The sequence below is a fragment of the Coregonus lavaretus genome (assembly GCF_964263955.1).
Source record: "Coregonus lavaretus genome assembly, chromosome: 17".
Taxonomy (NCBI): Eukaryota; Metazoa; Chordata; class Actinopteri; order Salmoniformes; family Salmonidae; genus Coregonus; species Coregonus lavaretus.
The window spans coordinates 28,362,946-28,389,918 of NC_140004.1; the positions used below are offsets into that span (position 1 = coordinate 28,362,946).

Consider the following 26,973-nt stretch of genomic DNA (forward strand, 5'->3'; position numbering starts at 1 on the left):
ACTCTGATCAACATTTTTCAATACGTGCTCACAGGGTACTGTAAGGAAATGTTAAATGGTTACTTGTACAATATTTATTCAGTTATGTAGCTATGTCTATTTGAAAACTTGTCTAATGTTATTAACAAATTGTATCTCTGATGTAACCAGTGCAATGTGCAACCTGGTCTCAGAGCATTTCGTATGATTCTTTATGTAAATCCAGGACTCTCCATTTAGAATGATATGTTACTTTTGTATGGTATGTATTAATTTGTGGATGTCCATCACCTATTTTGTATGATATATTACGAATTTGCAAATGTACAATATTTTACAGTTTTTCAAAACGTACAATATGTTACGAATTTGCTAAACGTACAATAAGTTACAAATTTGCAATATTGTACAATATGTTACGAATTTGCAAAACGTATGACATGTTCCGAGTTCTAGCAAGGTGGCTAGAGTTTAGGGTTGGGGTTAAGTTTAAGAGTTAGGTTAAAGGGTTAAGGTTAGGGTTAGGGGAAGGGTTAGCTAAAAGGGTTAAGGTTAGGGTTAGGTGAAGGGTTAGCTAACATGCTAAGTAGTTCCAAAGTAGCTCAAAAGTAGTAAGTAGTGTAAAAGTTGCTGATTAGCAAAAATGCAAAAGTTATCTGTGTTGCTAGACGTTCACGTTATACGCCCACGCATCCACCCCGACCAACCACCTACGTAACCATCGGTCTTATGTAACCAGACTAAACGTAACATATCATGCAAAATTAAGTATCTTTCGTTTACGTACAGAATACGACATGCTCCGAGACCAGGTTGCAACGTAAAATGAACGAGGCGAGCGCGAACAACGGGATCGAAAGTGTCCATGTGAAGCTCGAGCTAAATTTACGTCTGTTTCAAGCTGCACTCGGTCCTGCGGCTGTCAAGGGGACAGCAATGATAAAATGTGTTGATACATGTGAATAACTTTTGTCTGATTTTATTGAATATATATATATATCGATCATGTCCCTGGCTGTATCGCGTGCCCTGTGTAGGGTATTGTCCCGACAGACTGCAGCGCCAACTAACGTTAGGTGAGTTGTCACATGCAATGCTGGTTAGCATAGGCGAGCTAGCTAACGTTAGCTACAGCAGTTTAACATGTTTTATTCTCTCTTCATGTGGTGGTTGATGCATGATTTTCTCATACAGCAGTATGCTAAAACCTGAGCAGGTTAGCTAACTACGTTATCTATTCACTGCAGTGGCATTCCACAAGGTTCGATTTTGGGTCCGCTACTGTTCAGTTTATATATGTTACCTATTGGCAGCTTTATCAGAAAGCACAGCATTGATTTTCACTACTACGCAGACAATACACAGCTTTACATTTTGGTGTCACCAGAGGATTTTAACTCCACTGATAAATTATTAGACTGTATTAGTGATTTCAATACTTGGATGGCTCACAACTTCCTCCAGCTAAATCAATACAAGACCGAGGTACTTATTGTTGGAGCCAAAGCACAGAGAGAAAATCTAGCTGCACATTTTAATTCATGGGCAATAAATATTAAACACCAGGTACAAAACCTAGGTGTTATTTTAGATTCTGATCTAAATTTCGAATCACACATTAGGAATGTGACCAAAATAGCTTTTTATCACCTGAGGAACATTGCCACGGTGTGGCCGTTTCTCTCTCAGGCTGATACAGAGAGACTCATCCATGCTTTTATTACAAGAAGGCTTGACTACTGTAATGCTCTCCTGGCTGGTCTACACAAGAAAGCCATTGGTCAACTGCAAAACATACACGGGTACTGACCAAGACCAGACAGAGAGCACACATTACACCGGTTTTAAGGTCTCTGCACTGGCTGCCTGTGAGTTTTATAATTCATTTTAAGATTCTTCTATTGTTTTTTAAAAATCATTCCACGATTGTGCACCCTAATACGTCAGACATGATTTTAAGTTATGTACCCAGTAGGTCCCTCAGGTCCTCTGGCACTGTCCTTTTAACTATCCCAAAGCCTAGGACCAAGAGACAGGCAGCCTTTAGTTATTATGCCCTCAGCCTCTGGAATAGCCTGCCTGAGAACCTGAGGGGGCCTGAAAATGTAGACATAAAAGAGATCTTAAAACGCATATTTTTTGCTTTGCTTTTCATCAGGGTGCTTTTTAGTTGTTCAGTTTGTCATTATAATTTTTTTTAAAATCTTGTTTGTTGTGTAGTAAATATTTCAGCTTTTATTTTCATTGTTTTTTTTTGTTCTTTCCTGTAAAGCACACTGCATTGCATTCCATGTCTGAAATGTGCTGTAAAAAGCTTGATTTGATCCGTTACAGTGGCTAGATTGAGCTAACTGGTAGTTCTACCCTTGGTATAATAATTATAATAATATAATAATAATAATAATAATTAATAATTAATAATTAATAATTGGTCATTTAGCAGACGCTCTTATCCAGAGCGACTTACAGGAGCAATTAGGGTTAAGTGCCTTGCTCAAGGGCACATCGACAGATTTTTCACCTAGTCGGCTCGGGGATTAGAACCAGCGACCTTTCGGTTACTGGCACAACGCTCTTAACCACTAAGCTACCTGCTGCCCTTATGTATGTTGTACTGCACAGCTCTTTGATGGGAGTGGATGGTCATGTCAGACAAGGTCCTTGGTTTGCATCCGTACTCACATTGAAGACATCTGCGCCACTAAGGTAAGTTGAAGATCCTTTTGTCTATAAAGGGTTTGTTCTCTGGTGCACTTTCACTCTCTTTGCAGTTTGCTATAGGCACCATTTGTTATAAATGTACTACAAGCAAAACTCTCACTCATTCTGCCTGTATGTGCTCTAACAGAGCGGAGCCCAAGAAGAAGAAGAAAGTGGACCCTCGTAGAGAGCAGATGGTGAGAGAGAGACTGAAGAAGAAATTGAAGAAGCTGGAGAGAGTTCCTCCTGAGCTCATTCCCATAGAAGACTTCACAACCCCAGCCAAATGCATGGACGAGACCAGGTATGGCACCTTTAGTGTTTGAATTAATGGAGTGGCTGACATTCCCATACAGAATTTGGGCACCACCATGAGTTAGTAGGGTCTGCCCACCATAGTATTGAAGTGGGCACCTCCTTAAACTTTGAATATTCACTGTTGCTTCACCCCCAACAGTCAATAGTGGCTTAGTTTGAACCCTACTTACCATAGTGATATCCAGCAATAGTCATAGAAACACACCATACCTCAGGACTAAATCAGCTGATGGAATGAAATTGAGCATACTGTCAATATATATGATGCTGTGCTTAACATATTGGTATGTTGAGTGACACACTATTAGTGCAATCCAAATGCATTTCTCTGTCCCAATGTACACCTGAACAGGTCCCTACTCTATTTGTTAATTTTCCCTAGGGTACGTGGTGCTCCTCAGCTTCCCTTTGAGGAGAGTGAACGTCGGGCTCTACTACTGAAGGAGTGGTCCCGCTACAAACAGGTAAATGTGATCTTGTAAGCCAATGTTGGTTTAAACTCATATCACTACAGCCGTATTTGGAAGTAGTAAACAGTGAGCAGACATTAACAGTACCTTCTTTGTAGACATTTTGATATACCCAGTTTATGTGCCACATTGACTTCTTTCTGACCTGTCCCTCTACGAGCAGACCCAGCACCGGGCAGAGATGGAGGCAGTAGGCCTGGCTGTGGAAGCCCAGACGGAGGCTCTGGAGGAGCTGAGGCTGGAGTCAGAGGAGCTCTACCATGCAGCACTGAGGCCAGACCCCCTGCTCTTCCCCTTCACCCACCAGGGACCCAGCTACACACCGCCCAAGGCCCAGTATGAGGCACCTGAAGGCAAATACAACAACATCACCAAAGTCTACACCCAGTGAGAGGGTGGCAGTATTAACATTGTGGGCGTAACATGTGTTTACATGGTTATTACATCCCCTTGTCTTTACATGATTTGGACAGACTACATATTTGACGAGCATGTTAATGAAAATAGATCAGACATGAAAGCTTGCTCAGAACAACGTCCCGGCCACCAATAGTGGATGGATGTCTCATTCAAAGTGTAAGGGTAATTCAACCGCTTACCGACCAGAGGACCATGACATATTCATCGTATTGACTACTGCCCTATCATGGATACATGAGTTTCAATTCACACTCATGAAGTGATTCACATTCTGCTGTATTGTTACATTCATAAACATCATAGGTTTAAATACAACCTGTAAGTAAAACATACCAGAGGGTTGATAAGCATTTTAATGTATATACACTGTAGATGAGGTATCCTGTGAAATAATAAAGGCAAAGAGCCCGGGTAATGGTGTTACAGAAACACTGGCCTCCATTTCAATAGGTAGAGAAACATACAGGCGCTCATTTGAGTCTCCTTCCACACAATGCCGAGACAGTATTACAAAAAAGTCAGACCACTGGTGCGGGCCAGAATACTGTATGGTATGGCGCTCTTACCCTTTTGCCAATATAGTAACTCTTTTAGCTGTTCACCAAAATACACTCACTGGCCAGTTTTTTAGGTACACCACCCCGTTCATGAAAATGGATCGGTCCTACAGACAGTGAGTCACCTGGCTGTGGCTTGTTGTATAAAGCAGGCATCGAGGCATTCAGTTACTGTTCGATTGAACGTTAGAATGGGCAAACGAGTGATCTAAGCGACTTTGAGCGTGGTATGATTGTCGGTGCCAGGCGTGCTACTGTGCTTTTCACTCACGACAGTGTCTTGGGTTTACCGAGAATGGTGCGATAAACAAAAAAACATACAGTCAGCGGCAGTCCTGTGGGCAAAAACAGCTCGTTAATGAGAGAGGTCGAAGAAGACAGCAAGAATCGTGCAAGCTAACAGGCGGTCCACAAACTGACATAACGGCGCAGTGCAACAGTAGTATGCAGAACGGCATCTCAGAACACACAACTCGTCGATCCTTGTCACGGATGGGCTATTGTATCAGACAACCACACCGGGTTCCACTCCTATCAGCTAAAAACAAGAAGCGCCTCCAGTTGGCACGCGGTTACCAACACTTAAATTGAGCAGTGGAAAACATCGCCTGGAACATGACAGCGAGTTCAGTTTACTTGAGTGGCCTGCGCAGTCCCCAATAGAGCATCTTTGGGATGAGCTGGAATGTGCAGCAACTGCGTGATGCCATCGTGTCAGCATGGACCAACATCCCTGTGGAACGTTTCAGACACCTTGTAGAATGCCCCAAAGAATTCAGGCTGTTCTGGAGGCAAAGGGGGGTCCTAATAAACTGTCCAGTGAGTGGATATTATTGCTCAGTATACAGACACACACTTGTTATTGATCTCGATGTAGAACGTTGTGACTTTCTAGCAGTAGAGGTACACTGTCCTAATACCATTGAATTACATTGGACACCTCTGGAAAGAAACCATTTATGACAGAGTGGTCCTGGAGAGCAGGCTTTTCCCCAGCCAACTGAACCAATAGTGTTTAAAACAAAAAGCCTTCACACCCTCTGCAGGGGGCATATTCAGCAAAGTTACAGAACATTCAGATGTAATAAATTGTGTAGAACAGACATTGTCATGAACAATTACGACTTTTACCAGCTATATACATAAAAATTCTAGCTGCAATGTCAATAGATTAGTCTGAATAAGCCCCAGGGCCATGGTTTACTAGCCACAACTCTACTGTGATTTAGTTTACGTAGCTAAACAGATCTTAGATGCTACATTGAGGTTGGTTTGGCCATGTTTAGGGCCATGGCAGTGTTAATTCTGGGGATGATTAGGACTGGGAGTCCTGGGGCTTCCCCTGGTGCAGTGGCATGTGCCAGTCTCTGGGTGGATCTCGTCTCAGGTCCCACACAGGGGTGAACTTTCTCTGCTCTGCCATCCGGTTCCTCTCACTATGCTGTAATTACTCCTGGGGTAGGGGGAGGACAAGAGAGAGAGGACAGAGAGTTGGTTAGGGGACAGTGCAAGAGAGATCTTTCACAATTTAGATATATTACACATGTAGCCTTCCTGTTCATAAGCAAACGCCAATATTTCTGGAAGTTGATGGCATTTGCCCTGTAAATACACGATTGCTGGTTGCTGTGCTGCTTAGGCCGTTTCCCCCTAGCAGAAAAAGTGATGATTGAGTGCTCAACTGTACCTTGGTCTCTGGACTTGAGTTATTTCCCCACTCTGGACATGTGTAGTAGTCTTCCTTCCATTGCCTGCAGTAGGGGGATGTGCCAATGGTATAGTAGTTATGGAAACGGTTCCACAGGCTTTTACAGTGTCTGGATTCACTCCAGTAGTCATCACAGGTCCGGGGTGGTTAGGGAGATCATAATTACAGGTAATTAGTAGGCTTGGGTGGCATACCGTATACCGGGGTATTTTGAAATAGCAATGGAAAGGTTTTTCAATGCCGTCAAAACCATTTATTTTATGTTTTTTAAAATTATAAATGTCAATATTTGTAGATACTTTTTAAGTAAATATCTGCAGTCAACCTGTGCAATATGTTAGGAGATAAAGAAGATCGCGTTCATTTCACCTGTCGCATTTTTCATTATGAATCTTACTGTTCGTCCCCAGTCACCTGGTGTTTGTCTACAAGAGACCGGAGCCTTGTGAGTCACTCATACTGCTTTCACTATATGTTGCCTGTAAAAACAATTGGGCAATGTTTCTATCAAACAGCCCTATTTTTTTTATCTCTTTCTTGTCGGCATTTGCCTTTTATATAGCCATAGTTTTTGCCAGGAAGGAGGAAGAGACATTCAATTTTAAAAGGACCCTGTTGTTTCGACCGTTGTCATGGTAACTTGACAGCTGCATGTTCTAAATTCCTCCTTTTAAATTCAGACCTTCCACTACTTTCCTTTCTTCACATTCACAACAGTAAGTTAGCAGCTTGCCATAGCCTACTTGTAAATAATTACCTTGTATTTTCCTGTTATGGTGAATAAAAAGTTGGCTACTCAAAACATTGTCAGATAGCCTATGTTCTGGTAATTATATAAGCTGGCTGGACAAAAATACATTATTAATTTGTTCATGCAGGTCCTATGAAACATAAGACTAATACAAATTATTTTCAAAATAATAGAATAACATACACTATACAGTACCAGTCAAAAGTTGAGACACCTACTCATTCAAGGGTTTGTCTTTATTTTTAAAAACTATTTTCTACATTGTAGAATAATAGTGTAGACATCAAACCTATGAACACATGGAATCATGTAGTAACCAAAAAAGTGTTAAACAAATCAAAATTGATTTTAGATTCTTCAAAGTAGCCACCCTTTGCCAAGAGTGCCTGGATGACAGCTTTGCACATTCTCTCAACCAGCTTCACCTGGAATGCTTTTCCAACAGTCTTGAAGGAGTTCCCACATATGCTGAGCACTTGTTACTGCTTTTCCTTCACTCACCTGGAATGCATTTCAATTAACACGTGTGACTTGTAAAAGTTAATTTGTGGAATTTCTTTCCTTCTTAATGCATTTGAGCCAATCAGTTGTGTTGTGACAAGGTAGGGGCGGTATACAGAAGATAGCCCTATTTGGTAAAAGACCAAGTCCATATTATGGCAAGAACACCTCAAATAAGCAAAGAGAAATTACAGTCCATCATTACTTTAAGTCATGAAGGTCAGTCAATCCGGAAAATTTCAAGAACTTTGAAAGTTTCTTCGAGTGCAGTCGCAAAAAACATCAAGCGCTATGATGAAACTGGCTCTCATGAGGACCGCCATAGGAAAGGAAGACCCAGAGTTACCTCTGCTGCAGAGGATACATTCATTAGAGTTGCCAGCCTCAGAAAATGCTTCACAGAGTTCAAGTAACAGACATCTCAACATCAACTGTTCAGAGGAGACTGCGTGAATCAGGCCTTCATGGTCGAATTGCTGCAAAGAAACCTCTACTAAAAGGACACAAATAATCAGAAGAGACTTGCTTGGGCCAAGAAACACGAACAATGGACATTAGATCGGTGGAAATCTGTCCTTTGGTCTGATGAGTCCAAATTTGAGATTTTTGGTTCCTACCGCCGTGTCTTTGTGGGACGCAGAGTAGGTGAACGGATGATCTCCGCATGTGTGGTGATGTGGGGGTGAAGCATGGAGGAGGTGGTGTGGGGGTGCTTTGCTGGTGACTCTGTCAGTGATTTATCTAGAATTATAGGCACACTTAACCAGCATGGCTACCACAGCATTCTGCAGCGATACGCCATCCCATCTGGTTTGCACATAGTGGGACTATCATTTGTTTTTCAACAGGACAATGACCCATCACACCTCCAGGCTGTGTAAGGGCTATTTGACCAAGAAGGAGAGTGATGGAGTGCTGCATCAGATGACCTGGCCTCCACAATCACCCGACCTCAACCCAATTGAGATGGTTTGGGATGAGTTGGACCGCAGAGTGAAGGAAAAGCAGCCAACAAGTGCTCGGCATATGTGGGAACTCCTTCAAGACTGTTGGAAAAGCATTCCAGGTGAAGCTGGTTGAGAGAATGCCAAGAGAGTGCAAAGCTGTCATCAAGGCAAAGGGTGGCTACTTTGAAGAATCTCAGATATAAAATATATTTTGATTTGTTTAACACTTTTTGGGTTACTACATGATTCCATATGTGTTAATAAAGAAAAACCCTTGAATGAGTAGGTGTGTCCAAACTTTTGACTGGTACTGTATTTACAAAAGTATGTGGACACCAATGTTCCCTCTCATTTTTTTCATCACTGAGCAAATTTCAGGTCTGCTGAGCGCAAACTTGAACGTCGCAATAATTTAAATGAGTACTTGCGAAAAACTGGACCAAAGCTATTGTACTTACGCATAATCAATGAATATGGTACAGTAAGGGAAAATAAAATAAAGGACGCTCTTCCCCTCTGCTCTCAAAACAATGCACTCTATGTAGCAGGTAGAATGTCACATTGACACAATGCTGATGGCAAAGCAACGTGACGCTTATAGTGGAGCTGAAGTATAACGCCTCATTCAAAACAACTGGGAACTCGGAAATCTCCAACTTCCGACTTCATTGCGTTGTAGACAACTGTACATCACTGGGGCCAAGCTTCCTGCCATCCAGGACCTCTATACCAGGCGGTGTCAAAGACTCCAGCCACCCTAGTCACAGACTGTGCTCTCTGCTACTGCACGACAAGCGGTACCGGAGCGCCAAGTCTAGGTCCAAAAGGCTTCTTAACAGCTTCTACCCCCAAGCCATAAGACATTACATTTACGTCATTTAGCAGACGCTCTTATCCAGATATCCTGAACAGCTAATCAAATGGCTACCCGGACTATTTGCATTGTCCCCCCCACCCACCCCCTCTTTTACGCTGCTGCCACTCTCTGTGTATTATCTATGCATAGTCACTTTACCTCTACCTACATGTACATATTACCTGAATTACCTCGACTAACCTGTGCCCCCGCACATTGACTCTGTACCGGTACCCCCTGTATATAGCCTCGCTACTGTTATTTTACTGCTGCTCTTTAATTATGTTTTTTATTTATCTATTTTTTACTTAACACTTATTTTTCTTAAAACTGCATTGTTGGTTAAGGGCTTGTAAGTAAGCATTTTACTGTAAGGTCTACAAATGTTATATTCGACGCATGTGACAAATACAATTTGATTAGATTTTTGATTTGATCTATGGGATTTTACATGTACTTGTTAGCATTGCTAACCTTCGGATTACAGATGATCAGTGGGGTTTGAAAATAGCGCCCCTTGTGTTCAGTGCCAGTATTACCGAACATCCCGGTATGGCACATGGTCGGTATGAAGGTATGACAATCTGGATACCACCCAAGCCTAGTAAATAGACATACAAGCGTATGATGTCATTGAGGTTAAAAATGTACAGTAGGAATCTATTAATGTGGGCAGAAGTCTTTCTTCAAGCATTCCTCAACACTTCCTCAATTTGAGAGCAGTATCTTATTGTGTGTGTTAGAGCTGTGTTTTGCCATTTGATAATGGAAATACTAGCTGGCTTTCAGTTTCAGCATTATCTGAAGCATTCAAGTAGAAAATCACACAATGGTGAGGTCTTGATCATCCACTAAACAACACCTAACAAAGTTCCAATATGCTAGATACTAGCTAGTTCTCAAACTCGCGGCGGCATTCTGCCTTCTCCCTACATTTTTCAGCCATTAGCGTCGCCCTCAACTACATCATGTAAACTACAATCCTGATGCTGGGTTTTAACGTTTAGAAACGTCAATAATCACTACTTGCAATACAGCTATCGAAACTTATGGCCCTTATATTTCATCAGTGAGAAAGTATCCTTAAAATAAAAAAGATACACTTACTGTAGCAGTTTTGCACAGATCCATACAGCTATGGGTGTCTCCATCCAATGAAACTACACTTCCGCTACACTTCCCGAGTTACACTTACACACAGGTGTTTGGAGCATGCTAGATAAATAATTAACATAGGTGTTCGCCTCTTGCCTTCCAACAAGCACTGCAACATGAGATATGGCCGTGTGGGAACACTAACCCTATCGAGGTGTGTATCAATTTAACCTTTTGTTTTTAGAAAAGTAAGTCCTTATGCTTCCCAAAACCCTACCGCAAGCGATTGTCGTATCGCGTAAGTGCTGGCAATTATTGCTGATAAACAAAGGAGTCCGCTCATACTGAACTTGGATCATAAGGTTTATTCATATCACAAGCTTCAGCATAAGTGACAGATGTCATGACATCCGGAGAGCGACGGCCCGGATTGCAATGGTCGCTCTGCCCTCTCTTGGTCTAGCCCCTACTTATAAACAATGCAAAAAGATGGGTGCTCCCTCTTCTGGCCAATCACCAGTCTCCCCTGGGGCGTCACCCTCCAAACGGCTACATTTGACCTAACATAAACAACATTCCATTTCTTCAAGAAAAACATTTAACAAAGGCATAATCCCAATACACGACACAATGCATGTTAATGTTCAGACCGAGCGTCGGGGATCTTAACAAAACACCCCCTTACAGAAGACTCGTTGGTCCAATGACTCTTACGCTTCGAACACACCGACTGCGTCATTGCGTTTTGGTACACCAGAAGTCCATTCACTTCCAAGGGGGGGCTGCGTTTGCCTTGCAGAGGTAGTTGCAGTGCGTTCTGTGTGGTGCATACATTGGATTTATCGAACGTATGCGTCAAACTGTATGCGTAAAACGGGTTGACAGAAATGGTAGCAGAAGGTGAATGTTTAACTTTTGTTGCACACATATCTAGATGATTCTGCGTACTATTTTGCCCAATGTTGCAGTTGGTGTGTTCAAAGCGTTACGCTTCCAACACACCGACTGCATTATTGCGTTTTGGTACACCAGAGGTCCATTCATTTCCAATGGAACGCTGCGTTCGCCTTGCGTTCTGTGTGGTGCATACATTGGATTTATCGAACATATGCATCAAACTGTATGCATTAACGGGTTGACAGAAATTGTAGCAGAAGGTTAATGTTACGCTTTGAACTGCGACATTGAGCAAAATAGTATGCAGCAGCATCATCTAGATATGTGTGCAACAAAAGCTCAACATTCACCTTCTGCTACCATTTCTGTCAACCCGTTTACACATACAGTTTGACGCATACGTTCGATAAATCCAATGTATGCACCACACAGAACGTACTGCAACTGCCTCTGCAACGCAATGCTGCAAGTCAAACACAGCGTTCCATTGGAAATGAATGGACTTCTGGTGTACCAAAACGCAAAGCACAGTCGGTGTGTTCGAAGCGTTGTGTAATGTAATTTGGAACTGAGAGTCATGATCAAGGGCTACTTGCTAGCTAGCTAACGTTAGTATTTAAGTTGACAGCAGAGCACATTGTTGTGTAACGCTAGTTAGCTACAAATTAGTTACACTGGTGACTAGGGCCTTTAGTGAAGTACGGTGACCTTACTTTTTCATAAACAATACATGAATTTGTTACATTACCCTCCACATTGCTCCAGAATGTGCCATCGCGTCCGTTGTTTTTCCTTTTGAGAAGGGGACGTAAACAGCCCATCAAGCACTGTGAATACGCAGAAGTCCAATTAGATCCCACTTCCTACATTGAATGAACTCAGGAAAACAAGAAGCTTAGATGGGATGTAAAGAATTTTGCAAGGAAAATTATTCACGTTTATATTCAAGTTGTTCTTCTATCTCTTTGTGTTTTATTCTTGAGTCCGTACACTTATGAATTACAATATGTAGCTATTTCAATACCTACTTGATACACTTTAACTGTGGGCTCTATAAGCCAATATAATGGAAGAATCATTCCACACACAAATTATTTAAAGACAAAAATAAACAGATAGAGTGCACTTTATTTCAGAGTTGATAAATAAACAATGGAAATGGCACTTATCTGCCACTCATCACTCTTAAAGTTCGAGTCCAACAGGTTCCAATGTCAGAGGAGCGTTTCCAAATTAGTTTGATACATATTCAAAGAAATATCAAACCTACTCCATCATCAACATTAACAAGGGTAATTCCGTTAATGATATGTTTATGATATGTATCATATTGTAGCGAAAGGAAAGGGTTGCTGGCTTTGGCTGGGCTCATCCCAGCAACCCTGTACTCTAACCACAGTCCAATAGCATTCAGTTTTTCTGAGGTGCTTTTAACATGCTTACCATGGACAAGACCATTACAATATGATCAAAGGAAAGTAAAACCTTGATGATTCCTGCCAAGGGAAAGAAGAAAATGAACCCAGGCTCTTTTCATGACCTGCCTTTATTGGTTGTTTATGGTGTGTGTGAGTATGTATGTAGAGTCTGCAGTCAGTCAGTCTCTGCAGTTGAATACTGTAGTGCCTCAAGGCTTTCTGCCACCTTTCTTGCGTAGTGACTTTCCCTCGCCAGAGAAGGCGATGAATTCTGAATCCTCCTGAAAATATGCAACAAGACTAGATTCAGCGTACTGCATTCAAATCTGGCACATACAATTTGAACCATCTAAATATGGCTTTTATGCCTTTCTGGAATGTCAGTATTTGCAAGAAAGGGATGAAGCTGTTTATTACATTTTCCTTCTTTGACCATCATACTTACATCCTCTGTTGTTTTCCTGGGCTGAGGCCTGGAGTTTCTGATGAAGGTGATCCTGCCGACCTTGTACTCATAGTTAGGAATCCCTCTGTATGGGGACAGAGATGGGTTAAAGGTTAAGGTCAGCGCTGATTTCATCATAGCATGTCACATGTAGATCTGCAAATACAAAAGTGACAGGATATTGGGAAAGGGCTAGGGGTTGTATTTGGGCTGATCATAGCTCCCAACCTTTTAATGTCACTGGGATCGATGGGGACAGGGCTGGGCTCGATGCCTTTCTTTTTGCCATCCAGACGATTGCCTGAACCAGTGAAAGCCTATAGAGAGAAGTATTCATAGACTGAGGACTGTGCATGAGCTACACATAAATGAAAGTGAACCATATGGGTATGAACTGCAGTAAGAATAAAATCCATAAGCATAAACTCACTCTGAATCTCATGTCCATGTCAGTCCAAGTACTGGGGTCTCCTTCCTCCTCCTGTTGTGCGGAAAGAGTGATTAGAGTTAATCAAAAACATATAGTATAAACACTGAGACCAGATTAGAAATATTCAACATGTGTGGTTCTTACGGTGGGCTCCTCTGGTGCTTTGTAACACCTCTCTGGTTCTTTGTAACCCAGCGGAGCATCAAAGTCCACCTGAGAGACAACAACAGGTATGGCTGAGTGAAGTAGACCTATTAGGTACCATAATCTAAGTTACAGTGTTGTGTCTCCACTTATGGTACGATAGATAGTACAGAAGACCTTACATTCATATCACATTCAATGATAGATACTGCCTTGTCTGGCTTAGTCTCCATCACTCGCAGTTCATAGATCTGAAATCAGTAAAGAGGAAAAACAGAGGTTAGAAAGATAACAGGTCAGGCACAACTGTATGCCACACATAGGTGGCCGGTGGCACCTCAATTGGGGAGGACGGGCTCATATTAATGGTTGGAACAGAATAAATGGAATGGTAATGAACACATCAAACACATGGTTTCCATGTGTTTGATACCATTCCATTCACTCGATTCCAGCCATTATTATGAGCCGTCCTCCCCTCAGCAGCCTCCTGTGATGCCACACCTTACATTTAGAAGCAACATTCTGGTGGCAAGTCAAATTCCATTACAGTTTTGCCTTGTGCATGAACTGTATGTAAATACATAATCCAGTCATCATTACAAGTATGTGGACACCCCTTCAAATGAGTGGATTTGGCTATTTCAGTCACACCCGTTGCTGACAAGTGTATAACGTCGGCCGAGCAGCCACACACAAGCCTAAGATCACCATTCGCAATGCCGAACGTCGGCTGAAGTGGTGTAAAGCTCGCCGCCATTGGACTCTGCAGCAGTGGAAACACGTTCTCTGGAGTGATGAATCACGCTTCACCATCTGGCAGTCTGACAGACGAATCTGGGTTTGGCGGATGCCAGGAGAACACTACCTGCCCGAATGCATAGTGCCAACTGTAAAGTTTGGTGGATGAGGAATAATGGTCTGGTGCTGTTTTTCATGGATCGGGCTAGGCCCCTTAGTTCCAGTGAAGGGACATCTTAACGCTACAGCATACAATGACATTCTAGACGATTCTGTTGTTCCAACTTTGTGGCAACAGTTTGGGGAAGGCCCTTTCCTGCTTCTGCATGACAATGCCCCCGTGCACAAAGCGAGGTCCATACAGAAATGGTTTGTCGAGATCGGTGTGGAAGAACTTGACTGGCCTGCACAGAGCCCTGACCTCAACCCCATCAAACACCTTTGGGATGAATTGGAACGCCGACTGTGAGCCAGGCCCAATCGCCCAACTTCAGTGCCCAACCTCACTAATGCTCTTGTGGCTGAATGGAAGCAAGTCCCCGCAGCAATGTTCCAACATCTAGTGGAAAGCCTTCCTAGAAGAGTGGAGGCTGTTATAGCAGCAAAGGGGGGACCAACTCCATATTAATGTCCATGACTTTGGAATGATATGTTCGACGAGCAGGTGTCCACATACCTTTGGCCATGTAGTGTACCAATAACTTTAAAACAGTTACCTTTTCATTGTAGTTAATTGCTATAACATCTCCTGTGGTTAAGCAGGCAAAGTTTCTCAAGGCATTTTCCAACCTATGAGACAGTGAAGCAGAATGTGAGAATCATTTCAATCTATTTTTAATGGCACTTAAATGTGCAGAGGTGAGTAATTAAAGGTCTACAACTGTACATACACTGCTTTGGGGTTAGTGATATCCAGGAAGTCTGGGCTCTGTGGCTGGAACTTGGAGTATGTGGCCACCATGAGGTTAACACTCTCCACCTGGACCAGGCCCCCTTCCTCCAGCAGGAGATTCTGCATCATCTACACGGGAAACACACAGACAGCCATGTCACTACAGAAACACTACACACAAAGACCACAGAGAGGTGGCTATAGGTGAGTGAAGATTTTAATTAGGGATGGGCATTTGAAATGTTTTTATTGTTCCAGTACTCTAATATTTAAAATATATATATATATATATAGATATTTAAACAAGGCCCACACTGGAAAAAAAATATGCAAATCTATCTATATAGCAACAGTGCGCAACAATGCCTAATTTATCATAACCATTACATATAACAAATCCTAATTGCCAAATTGCCCCATATACACTGAGTGTACAAAACATTAGGAAAACCTGCTCTTTCCATGACAGACTGACCAGGTGAAAGCTATGGTCACTTGTTAAATCCACTTCAAATCTGTGTAGATGAAGGGGAGGAGACAGGTAAAGAAGGATTTTTAAGCGTTTAGACAATTGAGACACGGATTGTGTATGTGTGCCATTCAGAGGGTGAATGGGCAAGACAAAATATTTAAGTGCCTTTGAACGGGGTATGGTAGTAGGTGCCAGGCGCACCAGTTTGAGTGTCAAGAACTGCAAAACTGCTGGGTTTTTCACGCTCAACAGTTTCCCGGGTGTATCAATGGTCCACTACCCAAAGGACATCCAGCGAACTTGACAACTGTGGGAAGCATTGGAGTCAACAGGGGCTAGCATTCCTGTGGAACTCCTTCGACACCATGTAGAGTCCATGCCCCGACGAATTGAGGGGGGTGCAACTCAATATTAGGAAGAGCCATTTAAGATTCATTTATTGAAACCGTAATATCAACTGCTTATATTACATAATGGAACACAATCTTTAAAAAGGCAGTAATCTCAGCAGTGGCGCTTGCTTGTAGAAGCCTATGGCTGTGCAATGGCATAGCCTTGTTTTGTTAATTTAGCAGACAAGACGCTCTTAATTCCGGAGCCCTTATCACAGTCAAGACACACCTATGTTAAAGTAAAAAACATGTAATATAACAGCATATTTTTTCAAAATGAAAAAAGTTGCCAGTGCGAAGTGATGGAACATAGAACAAAAATATATGTCATGGCTGTCTCGACCCCAAGAATTACCAAAAGACTGTCTGTCCAGAAAAGCACAGAGAGTCCGGAGAGACAAGGCTTTTTCAGGGTCCCAGCCCCCAGAGACAGATGACCAGCCGCAGGATATAGGAATTAAACCGCTACAAGCACCGGTTTTTGGTGCATCATCGGCTGTAAGTGACAACAACGAAAGTGATCACTGCATAGTAAGTGCTCTACCTTCGAACAACATAGCTATCTACAGCTAACTTTTTGTCAATGCAATAGGCCATGCAGCTACAGGTGAACTTGTTAGATTTTTTGTTTTATTATCCCAGTATTAAATCATTACACTCTTCATAGACTTATCAGTTAGGGTTTGTGTTGCACCAGTCCTACATGCTCACATTTGTCGGCTAAATTTAATAATATCTTCAGTTGATCATAGTGACAATTGTAGCCTAGATCATTTATACAATTTTTTCCCCCTTGACAATGAAGTATCTGATAAAAACCCATTTTATGTGGCACATGCAACTGTGTTGCATAATGTATGATGACAGTCTCAGATATTAAAACCCTATTTTCCTTTTATTTAAGGTCACTGTTACAGCTACTTCTGGTACAAAGTCACAATATCCAGTGGTCCTTTGGAAAGAATTGGTACATGTCTTCAAGGTAATCAGCCTAGAGCAATACCAAAGTATTTGATGCAAGAACTGCGGAAAACATGTGCGCCTCACAAAATACTTCATCCAACATCAAGGGGCCCATGTCCAGTTTGACATTGCACAGAAAGTCAGCAGGACCATAACGAGAGAAGACAGACCTCATGCAGCGATTTGATAAAGACTGAGCTGAAGTAAGAGTCTGGAAAGCACTCAATCTCAAGTAGATCTGAGGACATCAACCATATAGTAAGTGTGCTTCTTGATCAGAAGGCGTTTGGTTTGACACCTGGCAGGTTCTACCCAAGCTTCCAGAACTTCCAAATAAACCTGTTGCACAAATTGGACTATGAGGCACTAGTGTAGTGGATCAGATTCACCAACCAACCTGACCTTACACCATGAGAAGAATAAACTGGGGTTGTGTAAAGTTAATGGTAGTACACTCTGCTACTTATTTCATCCAAAAAAGGCAACTACAAGTTAATTTACAATAAAGTCATACAATCCACTGAGAATTGATGTTTCCAAATCTGGATTATGTATTGAAGTCAAGTGAAGGAGAAAAGTGAAAGATAAAAAAAATCCACTTTATTAACAAGTAACTATGGGTGACAGGTCACATCTTGGCCCACTCTATACTATAGATAACTGAAAATGAGTATTAGAACAAATCTCTTTGCTCTTTAATTCTTTTTTATTGTTATTTTTTACTTAACACGTATTTTTCTTAACCGCATTGTTGGTTAACGGCTTGTAAGTAAGCATTTCACTGTAAGCTCTACACCTGTTGTACTTGGCGCATGTTGTAAATAAAATTTGATTTGATCTTGAAGCTAAATTATTTATTTAGTGTGTGTATGGCATACATTGTACTATTCCATACAGCTCAATGGTAAAAGGGCCTGTTTCCACAAAAATAATATCCTAGACTACATAACGTAAGTCTTTTGAAGTGTTAAGCAGATGAGACAATACCTACAGTATTAATCAACACAGCATGTAAAACTCCTCATGTATACACAGTCATGTTTGCAAAAGCCCCAAGTTGTCCTAACACTGAATCATCATCATAATAGTCATCACTCAAGTGTTCATCATCCCCAAAAACCTCAGTGATGATATACATTAGGGCTATTGCATGTCAGTAATGGAGACTTATCTCCCTCACTAACTTTAAGCATCAGTTGTCAGAGCAGCTTACCGATCACTGCACCTGTACACAGCCCATCTGTAATTAGCCCACCCAACTACCTCATCCCCATATTGTTATTTATTTTGCTAATTTGCACCCCAGTATCTCTATTTGCACATCATCTTCTGCACATATATCACTCCTGTTAATACTAAATTGTAATTATTTTGCACTTTGGCCTATTTATTGCCTTACCTCCATAACTTACTACATTTGCACACACTGTATATACAGTGGGGAGAACAAGTATTTGATACACTGCCGATTTTGCAGGTTTTCCTACTTACAAAGCATGTAGAGGTCTGTAATTTTTATCATAGGTACACTTCAACTGTGAGAGACGGAATCTAAAACAAAAATCCAGAAAATCACATTGTATGATTTTTAAGTAATTAATTTGCATTTTATTGCATGACATAAGTATTTGATACATCAGAAAAGCAGAACTTAATATTTGGTACAGAAACCTTTGTTTGCAATTACAGAGATCATACGTTTCCTGTACGTCTTGACCAGGTTTGCACACACTGCAGCAGGGATTTTGGCCGACTCCTCCATACAGACCTTCTCCAGATCCTTCAGGTTTCGGGGCTGTCGCTGGGCAATACGGACTTTCAGCTCCCTCCAAAGATTTTCTATTGGGTTCAGGTCTGGAGACTGGCTAGGCCACTCCAGGACCTTGAGATGCTTCTTACGGAGCCACTCCTTAGTTGCCCTGGCTGTGTGTTTCGGGTCGTTGTCATGCTGGAAGACCCAGCCACGACCCATCTTCAATGCTCTTACTGAGGGAAGGAGGTTGTTGGCCAAGATCTCGCGATACATGGCCCCATCCATCCTCCCCTCAATACGGTGCAGTCGTCCTGTCCCCTTTGCAGAAAAGCATCCCCAAAGAATGATGTTTCCACCTCCATGCTTCACGGTTTGGATGGTGTTCTTGGGGTTGTACTCATCCTTCTTCTTCCTCCAAACACGGCGAGTGGTTTAGACCAAAAAGCTCTATTTTTGTCTCATCAGACCACATGACCTTCTCCCATTCCTCCTCTGGATCATCCAGATGGTCATTGGCAAACTTCAGACGGGCCTGGACATGCGCTGGCTTGAGCAGGGGGACCTTGCGTGCGCTGCAGGATTTTAATCCATGACGGCGTAGTGTATTACTAATGGTTTTCTTTGAGACTGTGGTCCCAGCTCTCTTCAGGTCATTGACCAGGTCCTGCCGTGTAGTTCTGGGCTGATCCCTCACCTTCCTCATGATCATTGATGCCCCACGAGGTGAGATCTTGCATGGAGCCCCAGACCGAGGGTGATTGACCGTCATCTTGAACTTCTTCCATTTTCTAATAATTGCGCCAACAGTTGTTGCCTTCTCACCAAGCTGCTTGCCTATTGTCCTGTAGCCCATCCCAGCCTTGTACAGGTCTACAATTTTATCCCTGATGTCCTTACACAGCTCTCTGGTCTTGGCCATTGTGGAGAGGTTGGAGTCTGTTTGATTGAGTGTGTGGACAGGTGTCTTTTATACAGGTAACGAGTTCAAACAGGTACAGTTAATACAGGTAATGAGTGGAGAACAGGAGGGCTTCTTAAAGAAAAACTAACAGGTCTGTGAGAGCCGGAATTCTTACTGGTTGGTAGGTGATCAAATACTTATGTCATGCAATAAAATGCAAATTAATTACTTAAAAATCATACAATGTGATTTTCTGGATTTTTGTTTTAGATTCCGTCTCTCACAGTTGAAGTGTACCTATGATAAAAATTACAGACCTATACATGCTTTGTAAGTAGGAAAACCTGCAAAATTGGCAGTGTATCAAATACTTGTTCTCCCCACTGTAGATTTTCTATTTTTCTATTGTGTTATTGACTGTACGGTTTTGTTTACCCCATATGTAACTCTGTGTTGTTGTTGTTTGTATCGCACTGCTTTGCTTTATCTGGGCCAGGTCGCAGTTGTAAATGAGAACTTGTTCTCAACTGGCCTACCTGGTTAAATAAAGGTTAAATAAATAAAATAAAAAGAGCAGAAAAAATGTCAAATCCAAAAAAAATAAGGGAATTGTGCTCAGAATATTGTCGATGATTTTGTCAGGGTTACCCTCATTGTTTGATGTGCAGTAAACAAAGACACTCCCATGAACACCTGTGTGTGCCATCTCAAGTGCAATGTAATTTAATATCTCACTCAGGTATTGCCTATGCTCTTCACTAACCAGCCTATGTCCTTGGTTGTAATTGTTGTCCTGCATGCCTCCCCAAAGGACTTAAATTGCCCTTACATACAGTGCCTTCGGAAAGTATTCAGACCTCTTGACTTTTTCCACATTTTGTTACGTTACAGCCTTATTCTAAAATTGATTAAAAGTTTGTTTCCCCCCCTCAATCTACACACAATACCCCATAAGGACAAAGCAAAAACAGGTTTCAGACATTTTTGCAAAACAAAAACAAACAACTGAAATATCACATTTACATAAGTATTTAGACCCTTTACTCAGTACTTTGTTGAAGAACATTTGGCAGCGATTACAGCCTCGAGTCTTCTTGGGTATGACGCTACAAGCTTAGCACACCTGTATTTGGGGAGTTTCTCCCATTCTTCTCTGCAGATCCTCTCAAGCTCTGTCAGGTTGGATGGGGAGCGTCGCTGCACAGCTATTTTCAGGTCTCTCCATTGATGTTCGATTGGGTTCAAGTCTGGACTCTGGCTGGGTCACTCAAGGACATTGAGACTTGTCCCGAAGCCACTGCTGCGTTGTCTTGGCTGTGTGCTTAGGGTTGTTGTCCTGTTGGAAGGTGAACCGTCGCCCCAGTCTGAGGTCCTGAGCGCTCTGGAGCAGGTTTTCATCAAGTATCTCTCTGTACTTTGCTCCGTTCATCTTCCCCTCGATCCGGACTAGTCTCCCAGTCCCTGCCGCTGAAAAACATCCCCACAGCATGATGCTGCCACCACCATGCTTCACTATGGTATTGGCCAGGTGATGAGTGGTGCCTGGTTTCCTCCAGATGTGACGCTTGGCATTCAGGCCAAAGAGTTCAATCTTGGTTTCATCAGACCAGATAATCTTGTTTCTCATGGTCTGAGAGTTCTTTAGGTGCCTTTTGGCAAACTCCAAGCGGCTGTCATGTGCCTTTTACTGAGGAGTGGCTTCCGTCTGGCCACTCTACCATAAAGGCCTGATTGGTGCAGTGCTGTAGAGATGGTTGTTCTTCTGGAAGGTTCTCCCATCTCCACAGAGGAACTCTGGAGCTCTGTCAGAGAGACCATCGGGTTCTTGGTCACTTCCCTGACCAAGGCTCTTTTCCCCTCAATTGCTAAGTTTGGCCAGGCGGCCAGCTCTAGGAAGAGTCTTGGTGGTTCCAAACTTCTTCTGTTTAAGAATGATGGAGGCAATTGGTGTTCTTTGTTCTAGGACCTTCAATGCTGCAGAATTGTTTTGGTACCCTTCCCCAGATCTGTACCTCGACACAATCCTGTCTCGGAGAGCTACGGACAATTCCTTCGACTTCATGGCTTGGTTTTTGCTCTGACATGCACTGTCAACTGTGGAACCTTTATATAGACAGGTGTGTGCCTTTCCAAATCATGTCCAATCAATTGAATTTACCACAGGTGGACTCCAATCAAGTTGTAGAAACATCTCAAGGATGATTAATGGAAACAGGATGCACCTGAGCTCAATTTCCTAGTCTCATAGCAAAGGTTCTGAATACTTATGTAAATAAGGTATCTGTTTTTTATATTTAATACATTTGCAGAAAATTCTAAAAACCTGTTTTCACTTTGTCATTATGGGGTATTGTGTGTAGATTGATTTTTTAAATGTTTTATCCATTTTGGAATAAGGCTGTAATGTAACAAAATGTGGAAAAACTGAAGGGGTCTGAATACTTTCTGAATGCACTGTACATCCTTGCAGTTGCATGAGGTAGCACAATTGTTACAGCAGTCATGTTTGGGTGATATTGGTTGCATGACTTCATCAAAGAGCTCTAACAGTTTCCCAGTGTGTCCTCTGCTCCTGCTGGATGCACCGATTTCTCCCCAAGGAACTGCTGAAAAACCTTGTTGTACAGTAAAAAACAGTCTTCAATTCTCTTACAGTATATGACAGTCCTTGGGGTCTCAGGCCCATTTACTCCAACTCCGTGAGCAACCATGAAAACGTCTCTACAGGGTCAGACGACACCTTAACTGCCAGTCTGGTGTTGTCCTTGTCAGGACTTTTCACCACCTCAACACATTGCTGCATGCCCAGGTGCTTCATTATGCTCTTCCTTTTAGCCTTGGAAGCTGTAGCTGTGATGGCCAACACAGGAACTGGTAGGAGTGACCGCAGCTCGCCAACCATTCCACACCACTTCTGAAAAGCAGCCTCCTTCCCCTGTGCCTTACCCCTTTATAGGAAATGGGATCCAAACAAGAAGATATGCATTAGTTGTCATAATAAAGGACTAAATAATTCTGGTTCAATGTCAAGTTAAATGTAAAGAGTGGCCTTTGTGTTAATTTAATGGAGTCATTTTAATGTTTTTAAGTGATATATACTATAACACACAGAAACACAACTGATCAAATTAGCAGGTTTCATGCATCAGACACTCGTTTTACAAGTAAAATAATACCAGGGCATATCAAATCATATAAAGGGCAATTAACATGTACACAGAAGGCAATAAAACACATGGCATGCCCCCCACCCCACATAGCTGCAACCACACACCCCTCCCCTTTCCCTCCCTTCTCTCCCCACATAGCTGCAACCCCCCCCTCCCCTCCCCACATAGCTGTACCTCCACCCCCCCCTCTCCCCCACACTCTCTCCCGATATCTCAGACAGTTTTAGTCAACTTAGACAAAAAGATGCTCAAAACACATTTTAGTTACACACAAATAACTCACCATTGAACCACGGTGTGGACCTCATCGACAGCCATTCCAATGAGACGCTTGCGAAACAATGACGTCTGAAGTAGGCATCACCATTTCTCTGATCCAACAAAAGTTTCAGGAGTCCCGAAGACAATCGTGTATTCAAATCAAATCAAATTTTATTTACCACATGCGCCGAATACAACAGGTGTAGACATTACCGTGAAATGCTTACTTACAGCCCTTAACCAACAATGCATTTATTTTTTAATAAAAAAGTAAAATAAACCAACAAAAAAGTGTTGAGAAAAAAAGAGCAGAAGTAAAATAAAATAACAGTAGGGAGGCTATATACAGGGGGGTACCGGTGCAGAGTCAATGTGCGGGGGCACCGGCCAGTTGAGGTAATATGTACATGTGGGCAGAGCTAAAGTGACCATGCATAAATAACTAACAGAGTAGCAGCAGCGTAAAAAGATGGGGTGGGGGTGGGGGGGCAGTGCAGATAGTCTGGGTAGCCATGATTAGATGTTCAGGAGTCTTATGGCTTGGGGGTAGAAGCTGTTGAGAAGCCTTTTGGACCTAGACTTGGCGCTCCGGTACCGCTTGCCGTGCGGTAGCAGAGAGAACAGTCTATGACTAGGGTGGCTGAGTATTTGACAATTTTGAGGGCCTTCCTCTGACACCGCCTGGTATAGAGGTCCTGGATGGCAGGAAGCTTGGCCCCAGTGATGTACTGGGCCGTACGAACTACCCTCTGTAGTGCCTTGCGGTCGGAGGCCGAGCAGTTGCCATACCAGGCGGTGATGCAACCAGTCAGGATGCTCTCGATGGTGCAGCTGTATAACTTTTTGAGGATCTGAGGACCCATGCCAAATCTTTTCAGTCTCCTGAGGGGGAATAGGCTTTGTTGTGCATTCTTCACGACTGTCTTGGTGTGTTTGGACCATGATAGTTCGTTGGTGATGTGGTCACCAAGGAACTTGAAGCTCTCAACCTGTTCCACTACAGCCCCGTCAATGAGAATGGGGGCGTGCTTCACCCATCGCAATGTTTTCGTCCTCCATCTCACTTTGACCCGCGTATGCCGTGGTGATTCCTTGAGATCAGAACACGAACCTGATCCTCGGTTATTGACATCAGAGGAGGAACTACTATTACCATCGATTTTTCCACTTTCAATAAATCGCAGACTGTCGGACACACTTGATACACTAAACCTTTACCATAGCCGGTACGTAGACACACCAAAACATCTCTGCCTTCATCGACTCGATTTTGTGTATAGAGCACACTTCTGGCAAAACAGAATCACATTTTTCTATTTTCTGCAATGTTGCAAACTAGCTAGCATACGGAACAACTTCCTACAAAATGTGTCCTACCCGGTCATGTGGGGGAGGGTTCTTGAAATGTAACATCCAATCAAAATCTCAGCGGACCATTCAAACTGTTTTTGCAATACAAAATTCTCCAGAACCCCAAGGGAGGTGTGACAATGATGTGATTTTGGAAGTATGGCAACGAGAGACTATAGCCTAGGCTAACTAATTCTAAATGGCACTCCTAGTTAGCAAAGTAGCCTAAGCGGAAAATATACGGGACACAATTATTTCAAAACTGCTGCTCGTTGTTGGAACACATTTTCCTACTTCAATCAACCAGTCCATTTTGAATTTGTGATAAAACTGACGCCATTTGGCAAGTAATGTAGCTTGTGTGTCCCATCGGTTAGATACGTTTTTATAGGCATTTATTTCTGTAGGCCTAAAGGGAGCTTGTGTGCACTCTCAGCACGTGTGTGTAGAAGGAATGGTTGGAACGCAATTGAGTGAAAGAGACAAGGAGGGGAAAGGGAATTTAGGGAGAAGAACTGTATGATGCTTGGCTTGGTTTCTTTTTTGTTGTGCCCCGCAAATGCACAAATGGAACACTAGAGTCAAAGCAAATTAAAGTTGTCTTCAAGACATTTCATGTTTTTAGGGGCGAAAAAATGTCACTTGCCTGTTCGGGCAGCCACAAAGCACATTCCACCAAATAGTTTTACAGTATTTGAAAAAAAAAAAGATTGGTTAAAGATCGAGTTTTAAAGTTCGAGTACTCATGCCCATCCCTAACATAACATACACCGTGTGTCCCCAATTTAAAGCATCCTTTTAAAAAAACTATTATATACAGTATCAGTCAAAGGTTTGGACACACCTACTCATTGTAGAATAATAGTGAAGACATCAAAACTATGAAATAACACATATGGAATCATGTAGTAACCAAAAAAGTGTTAAACAAATCAAAATATACTTTATATTTGAGATTCTTCAGAGTAGCCACCCTTTGCCTTGATGACAGCTATGCACACTCTTGGCATTCTCTCAACCAGCTTCACCTGCACTTAAAGCATCCTTTGATAGAAAACTGAAATATCGCACAAGATATATAAAAAAATAAGTGTTGAAATAAAACAACCCTGCTCACCCAGTGTGGCAGGTAGCAAATCCCCTCATCTGCTACAAACTCCAGGACACCACAGTGTGTCATTCTGTCGGAGTTCTTGTTGGTCAGTTTGAACAACATGGGGTAGGTGATGTTAAGTCTGCCTTTGGGGTAAAGAGTGAAAGGTAAAAATATGTAATCTGTTGGGTATAAAACTCAGGTTCTGAAAAATGGCATTTGTAGATCATCAGAGTTTAAATCTGGATAAAGTAGGAGTATACTTACTTAGTTGGTCAAGTGCAGATGGCGGCATTATAACTACAATGAGAAAACAGCAATATGAGCACTGAAAAACACTTACAGAGCAGGATAAGAAAGAATCAATTGACTGTAACTGCAATCTCTAGTCACTTGTGTACAGGGAACTGGGGCAACGCTTAGGTGTCAAACTCCATTCATTCCTGGTATAGTTATGATATATTTGAATGTATGCAATTTATAGAACTGCCATCACATAGATTAATTACTTTTTCCTCCTTTCTCCACATCAGACCGGTCGTTGGGACCCGCCAGCATGGACACAGAGTAGCAGCGGTATTGAGTGGAGAAGCGGTTTTGGAAAGCCCGTGGGATTGGGTGGTCAAACATGTTGAAGGAAAACTGTTGCAGATATTTTGAAAAACAAAAGGTAGTTAGTTCAGGTAAAAATAAGCTATTTTTAGACATTTGGCCAGCCAACGTTACCCTGATTAATTTCAAATCCTACTTTTTTTATTTCAAACATCATCATCATACCTACTAGCTACCCTACTTCATGTAAAACTAGCTGAGAAGTGACACCATATAACTTTTTTTTAGCTGTACGATTCACAAGTAAAGTTGCTGAGCAAGGTAGATATTCATTTTGTCAGAATGATAGTGCATATTTCCTTTGAGTTGAATGGCTAACTAGCTGCTAACTACTTCCTACTACCTAGCTAACAGTTAAAGTAGCTAACTAGTGAATTCCGATACGATGCACTGGTTATGTTATCATTTGTCATAAGCAACAGTCAAAACCAGTGTTGTCGAGTACTTACCATGATGAAAATTAGCACTCCAAACTTTATATATCAAAATGTATAGAATAAAGCTATACTAAATAGCTTATTTCTTCTACGACAAACTGGCTGCTGAAACGCCAATGTTGTCTTCCGCTTAGCCTCGACGACAGCAGGAAGTGACGAATATCCCAAAACAAAGCATGAACACCAATCAGAATCCCAACACCAATATTCTATCCTATGTGATTGGTTCAAAGCGCTGATGCCTACCTGCATGCAATTTCCATTGGTCAGTTTTACAGAAAGCCTCAAAGTGGAGTTTTA

The 26,973-nt window shown here is 42.1% G+C and overlaps 3 protein-coding genes across 3 annotated transcripts; 1 reads left to right on the forward strand and 2 right to left on the reverse strand.

The window, feature by feature from the left end:
* Positions 1 to 860: 860 nt before the first annotated feature.
* mrpl40 (mitochondrial ribosomal protein L40) lies at positions 861 to 4,316 on the forward strand. The gene is made up of 5 exons (XM_084181320.1): positions 861 to 1,055; positions 2,602 to 2,685; positions 2,828 to 2,983; positions 3,380 to 3,461; positions 3,631 to 4,316. The coding sequence occupies exons 1-5, from the start codon at positions 985 to 987 to the stop codon at positions 3,856 to 3,858; spliced, it is 621 nt and encodes a 206-aa protein (XP_084037446.1). The 5' UTR covers positions 861 to 984; the 3' UTR covers positions 3,859 to 4,316.
* A 1,344-nt stretch (positions 4,317 to 5,660) lies between these two features.
* LOC311144361 (synaptic plasticity regulator PANTS-like) lies at positions 5,661 to 6,299 on the reverse strand (the record flags this gene model as incomplete). The annotated part of the gene is made up of 2 exons (XM_084180387.1): positions 5,661 to 5,891; positions 6,132 to 6,299. Coding segments are annotated over 2 exons (300 nt in total), but the record flags the coding sequence as incomplete, so codon positions are not given.
* A 6,010-nt stretch (positions 6,300 to 12,309) lies between these two features.
* LOC311145125 (ubiquitin recognition factor in ER-associated degradation protein 1-like) lies at positions 12,310 to 26,820 on the reverse strand. Its single transcript, XM_084181318.1, has 12 exons — positions 26,686 to 26,820; positions 26,134 to 26,266; positions 25,892 to 25,924; positions 25,649 to 25,770; positions 15,268 to 15,398; positions 15,094 to 15,166; positions 13,819 to 13,887; positions 13,637 to 13,705; positions 13,493 to 13,543; positions 13,291 to 13,379; positions 13,063 to 13,147; positions 12,310 to 12,898 (listed from the first exon to the last, which is right to left on the reverse strand). Exons 1-12 carry the CDS (start codon positions 26,686 to 26,688, stop codon positions 12,827 to 12,829), a joined length of 930 nt encoding a protein of 309 aa, XP_084037444.1. The 5' UTR covers positions 26,689 to 26,820; the 3' UTR covers positions 12,310 to 12,826.
* Positions 26,821 to 26,973: the final 153 nt, after the last annotated feature.